The sequence below is a fragment of the Vicia villosa genome, linkage group LG4 (genome assembly GCF_029867415.1).
Source record: "Vicia villosa cultivar HV-30 ecotype Madison, WI linkage group LG4, Vvil1.0, whole genome shotgun sequence".
NCBI lineage: Eukaryota > Viridiplantae > Streptophyta > Magnoliopsida > Fabales > Fabaceae > Vicia > Vicia villosa.
The window spans coordinates 70,630,145-70,636,208 of NC_081183.1; the positions used below are offsets into that span (position 1 = coordinate 70,630,145).

The 6,064-nt window shown below is 39.0% G+C and overlaps 1 protein-coding gene across 1 annotated transcript; it reads right to left on the bottom strand.

Moving 5' to 3' along the window:
- Positions 1-294: 294 nt before the first annotated feature.
- LOC131597351 (uncharacterized) lies at positions 295-1,319 on the bottom strand. The gene is made up of 2 exons (XM_058870056.1): positions 946-1,319; positions 295-802 (listed from the first exon to the last, which is right to left on the bottom strand). The coding sequence occupies exons 1-2, from the start codon at positions 1,317-1,319 to the stop codon at positions 295-297; spliced, it is 882 nt and encodes a 293-aa protein (XP_058726039.1).
- Between the last annotated feature and the right edge of the window lie 4,745 nt (positions 1,320-6,064).

Genomic DNA, 6,064 nt, shown 5'->3' on the forward strand with positions numbered 1-6,064 from the left:
TCGTTCCTCTAGTTCTAAATCGTAACTTTCTTGCAGGTCATAAGTAAGACTCCTTACCTCGACCTCTAGTTCTCGAGTTTTGTCCTCAAGTTCCAAGGTCATGGATTCTGATAACTCTTCAGATTCCCTCTTGCTCTTAACAACCTGGTCATAACACTCAATTAAACTTGCAATCTCCTTATTGGCCCTTTCCAAGTCTTCATTTTTTGAAACCAAATTGAAATTTTTGCTTAGAATTCCACCCATTGTATGTTGCCTCTTGTTCCTTTCTTGTTCCCTTTCTTCCCTATTAATTCACAGTTCTGTATCCCTATCTTTGAGGTCAAGGCGTAGTTGGCTCCTCTCATTAGTTAGTTGGTGTACTTGAAGCTCTAACCCTTCCTTCTCTCTTTGGGAGGCCTCTAGGGCCGCCCTAAGTCTCTCTTCTACGGATAGGAGACCTTGATCAGGAGTGTGAGACTTGTAAGTAGGATCCACCACAAATGGGAGAAGATTTTTCTTTACTCTTTCTGTAACCCACCTGACATAAGGTTCTTTTGCAATGACATTCTTTGGCCCAAAGTCTTTTCTAAGCACATGACTCCAAGCATGGATTACCTTTTTTAACTCTCTTGGGTCCTCCTTCCCCATATCATGTAGAATTAATTTTCTGATTTGCTCTTCAGAAGTCTTATCATTCATGGAGTGTCCTAATTGTCGTAGAGCTAGCATTGGGTTATAATTAATACAACCATTTGTCCCAATTAAAGGGACATTGTGATATTCCCCACACCTATAGATAATACTTCCATAATTGAGCTTCCTTGAATACCATACAATAGAATCATCATTTAAAGCCTCGATTTTTGTGACCACTCATGTCTAGTTAAATCTTTAACCAGGTAACTGGCCTTCTACAAGTGAGACATTAGCCAAGAGAATAGTAACTGCACACAACAAAATAACATCCCTTTCTTCTTCACACAACGGGTATGCAAAGTGTAATAAATATTAGCTAATATTGTAGGAGTGGGGTCTTTTCCAAAAACTTTCACAGAATAAAATACATGAATAGCAGCAGAGTCCACATAGTCAACATTTTTAGGAAGTAGAACCACTCCAAACATTAAAAGAGCCCAAATATTTCCAGTTATCTCCCATTTCTTTTTCTGAGCATATGCCATAGCTTGGGCCTCCAAGAACGTCCTCTTGATTCCTCGCAAATCACCATTAGTCTTATAGTGAGGCACCAGATCAGTGATGGGTATCCCTAAAGCTTTAGCCAAATCAACAACTTTGACCTCTTGCCCTATTCCAGTGTAAGTTTCCTTTTTGGTCATAAGAAATTCAAAATCCTATCCACTTCTTCCAAGGTGGGAGCCAACTGAAAATCCTGAAAAGTGAAACACCTAAGCGGAATGTCATAAAATTGTGCCAAAGCAGTGATAGCTTCTTCTTGAATTTTAACATTTAATAAATCCAAGATATCCCCATAATTCTCAGCAAACTTGTCCAAAGCATTTGAAGGTAGTTTTTCCTTGATTATTTTCAGTTTCTTGACATCAGGGATTGAGACGGTAATACGGAGTATTTGTTTCTTTTCTGAGCCCATCTTTCTTATATTTGCCAAAGAAATTGTTATTGTATTTTTATTTCCTGTGGATAAGACATAAAAAATGCAATAGTGAATGAGTTATGATATGAAAAATGCAAATAAGTGTGAGACAACAAATATCCTAGGTTCATAGGTTCAGAACAAGGTATAGGTTACTACCCTCCCAAAAGGTGGTTTGAATTCTAAAGGTCTCATGGTGCTCTTCCGTACCCTCTGAAACTTTTTGTTTCGTCGAATTTTTTGGAAGGGCTTTTTTGTCCATGAGGTTCGAATTTTAGTGGTAGGTTCCCAGAGAGATCAGCCAAATTCCGCATCCTACCCTCGACAAGGTCTAGCCTCGTCTAAGATATTTCTTGGAATTCAGCCCACTCTGAGTGGAATTGTCACTAAAGCTCGTAGGCGATGCAAGTCTCCTCTGACTTAGTGACAATTCCCACACTTAAGGTTTGAACAGCATTTTCAATATATAACCCAACAATAAACAAGAAAAATAAAATAAATAAAAAATACTTGAAATTATTAAAGAAAATAAATAAAATCAAGGATATTATGAAAAAAGAAGAAATTACCCAATAAATATAAACCCAAAACCTAAACCTAAGGAACATACCCCAAACCTTAAGTGTTTCTCTGCTTTAAGGGTCCCTAGCAGAGTCGCCAGCTGTTACGACTGGCTTTTAATTTTAAGTTTATTAACCTAAATAACAGAGTCTCCACCTATATTTATTCTATCCTAATGATAAAGGGTAAATATGGGAAAAAATCTAAACAAAGATGATTCTAGGTAAGTCGAGAAATTAGGGTCAAGGGAAGGTGTTAGGCACCCTTAACCCTTCCTTAAGGTTTATAGGATAACAGTATTAAGGTAAGGTTTATGGTTTGTGGCTAAAAAAAGTTATAACAAATAGGGTAAAGGATAAAACCTTAAAATTATTTGGGTTTGTGGGAAGGGGAATCGCCTTGTTACCAAGTGCCTACGTACCTCCTTATGGAGGATCAGAGTCTACGTAGTTCGGTTTATTTGTTGGTGTTTTTTATGGGGTTGTACACCATTATTGTTGTATGTTGAATGTGTTTTACATAGTTTTGCAGTTAATGTAGTTCTTGGTTATGAGTAAAGAGAAAATAATATTGTATACAACCCCTACTTTTGTGTTTTTTGTAGTTAATAAGTTAAATGTAACACAAGTATTTCAAAAGTTTATATATATATATATATATATATATATATATATGTATATATATAATATATTTTAATTTCCATTAAAAAGTGAAAGTGAATTAGGGGGATGTGAATAGAAAACGGGCTTGGCCTATTGAAATTCAAGATCCATTGGACATTGTAGGGGTGCGTTTTGCAATGTTACCACGGATTGCGAGATCTTGATCATTCAATCCGGATCTAATGGTCCGCAGAATTACGATCTGGGACGTAGATCTAGAATCAGAAGATCTAAGGGTCTGCATGTATTCTGGAGGAGGGATCACGGTAAGGTGTAGGCATGGAATCGGAGATCCAATGACAAACATGTGGCCATCGGAGGGCCACATGTCGCGATCCTGCGGGCTGAGAGAGGGATTTATTCTCCATTCCACTCAATCCTGTTTTCATTTCATTTTTCCTCTGTCTCCCTCTTTTCGTTCTTTCTCATTCTCTGCAAAAAATAAACCCAGAATGCCTCCGTCCTTCCGCCCTAAACCACCCCATAAGCCTTCATAGAACCCAGTTTTCCGGTTGATATTCAACCGGAAAATTCAAACATTCATGCAATCTTAAACCCAGAAACCCAAATCAAGAACCCTAAACCCCAAACTAAGAACCCTAATCGCAAATTTTAGAATCCTGAGCCAAAATCCCAGATAATAAGACAATAATCAAACATGAACATGCATGCAATCGAATATAAACCCTAAGCTAAGTGGATTTTCGATCTACCTTTTCCTAAAATTCTTTACGATTCCCTCTCCGATTTGGCTTTCGATCTAATCTCACTTCTCTTCTTTGCTTCAGGTTCGAATTTGCTCGGCACCAAGGGTTTCCGCCTCCAACTTCTCCTTCTGATTTTTTTCGGTCCCCTTACAATGTTTTTAGGGTTTGATTTTATAGTCTTTAGGATTGGATTGTATTAGGAAATAGTTTGATTTAGATTAATTGTTAGAATTTGATTCAGATTTAGTTTTTTATGTTTTTGATTCTTAGAGATAAGTTTTAGGATTTTTCTTTGATTGATTCAAATTTGTTGTAATAAGTTTAGACCTAGGATTTTAATTCATGAACCTGGACGATTTATACTTGTTTATGCTTGTTGAATGCAATCCGATATTTCCCTTTACGATTCTGATTTATTATTTTTTATTTTCTGGATTTGGGTTACAAAATATTTTTAGGGTTTGTGTTGATGGATGGCGGAGCGGTGCCTCTAGGTCAGGGACAATGAACATCGCTTTCAAACCCTAGTCTGACTTGGTCAACACTTTTCGAAAAAAAAAATAAAACAAAAACTTAATAATGATTAATGGTTAATTATTATATAATTCTAATAGCTAACACTACCATTGATCAATAGTTAATGGCACAACTGGAAGGATTAACGAAAAAGAGAAAATTTAAAACCTAATATTAATTATAACTCATAATATTTAACATAACTTAATAATATAAATAAGGATTATTAATAAATTAATGATATATTTGAGAAGTAATAATAATTAGTAATATAAATTAAAAGATATTAATTTGCGGAAAATATATATATATATATATATATATATATATATATATATATATATATATATATATATATATATATATATATATATATACATAACCTAGGCACTTAGTAAATTTTAAAACCCTTTTATTCCTTAATGGGCTCTTGCTTCTTAATGGGCTCAAAAGGGAAAAAAACAAACACACCCCATTTTAAATTCAAAACTTTTGAAAGAAGATTAAGAAATGGGCTTAACAATTTGTAAGTTAAGACCATAGGTTTTTTTTCTAGACACCCCTTTTAAGTATAAACATCTTACAGATTAATAGTAAACTTAAAAAATAATTGTAGGAAGAACATAAAAAAAGTGGTAATATGTTTTAACTCAGGATAATGGGATGCTAAAATGACAAGGCAAATTTTGGGTATGACAGCTGGCCATATGATATGCTCGGTAAGATTAGTGGCGCCGTCTGTGGGAAACCTCAGCTTCCCCCATTTTTTTCTTGCACTTCTTGATCCATTCTTGTCCCCTGCAAGAATTCGGAAACCAAAGCTCTAATTCAACCATCATCCATGGCTAGCAATATCGAAGACTCCTCTTCTTTGGACGCTACAATGATCAACAAGAACGACATCTCTGTCGTCATTCCTCCACCCATAAGTTCTGCTCCACATCCTCGTGACGACCTCACGGAATCTCCTTCCCCGAAGGGTTTCCACGACGACACCGTCCATCACCTCGGAGATACTAGCGGTAAAGATAACCACTAAGAGGTTCTTGAAAACCCTTTCTCCTCCAAGGGTCCAACTCCTCCCGGCCATAAAACTCGCTCCCATCGCGAGGCGGTCCCAAAGAAGCGCCCTCGTTCCCCCTCTCCGAGGGAACACGCGGGTCCCATTTCCAAGAAAGGGTCTGGCGACCACCGCTCCCGACACCATTCGCAGCCTCCTCGACCAAAAATAAGATCCAAGTCGCCTCCCGCGAGGCATGACAACAACCGTAGGCGACACAGACGAAGCCGCAGCAGGTCCACCACGCCTTCTGCCATCAAAGAAGAGGAAGAGCGACGGGGCCCTCTGTCCCACGCAATCTTGGAGGCACCCCTGCCGACCGGTATTGAGAAGCCCCCGCCACTAGGCACATACGACGGGCCACCGACCCAAACGAGCACATCAAGAACATCGACGCCCTCCTGGATTACAGAGGGGTACTAGGCGTAATCAAATGCCGGTTATTCCCAACCATTTTACGCAAAGGAGCCATGATGTGGTACAACAGTCTGCCCGATGAATCCATCACGTCATGGAAAGTGCTCGGAAAGCTTTTCTCCATGCACCTCACGGCCTCCCGCATACACCCGAAGTCAAAAGCCTCCCTATAAGCCATCATCCATGGGAAAGACGAATCGCTCTGGGCCTACATAGAGAGGTTCAACAAAGAGGCCGTGTAGGTTTCCACGACGGCCCACATGAAGAAATTCTTGCTCGAACGAGGCCTCCGGCCACGTTCATATTTCGCCAAAGCCGTTGGGATCGAGACGCCCGCCACTCTCGACGGATTTTTCCTCAAAGCCCAAGCGTATATACAATATGAGGAAAAAGAGGCCGTTCATGCAGTCCGCAACTCCAGACAGGAAGAAAACACTAAAGGCGCCCGTCAAGACGAATCTCGCCGGGGATCCGGCAAGAAGAAAGAAGACAGAGGTCGGGATCCCAAGGATTACAAAGCCCCGGTGGGAAAATTTCGGGAGTACAC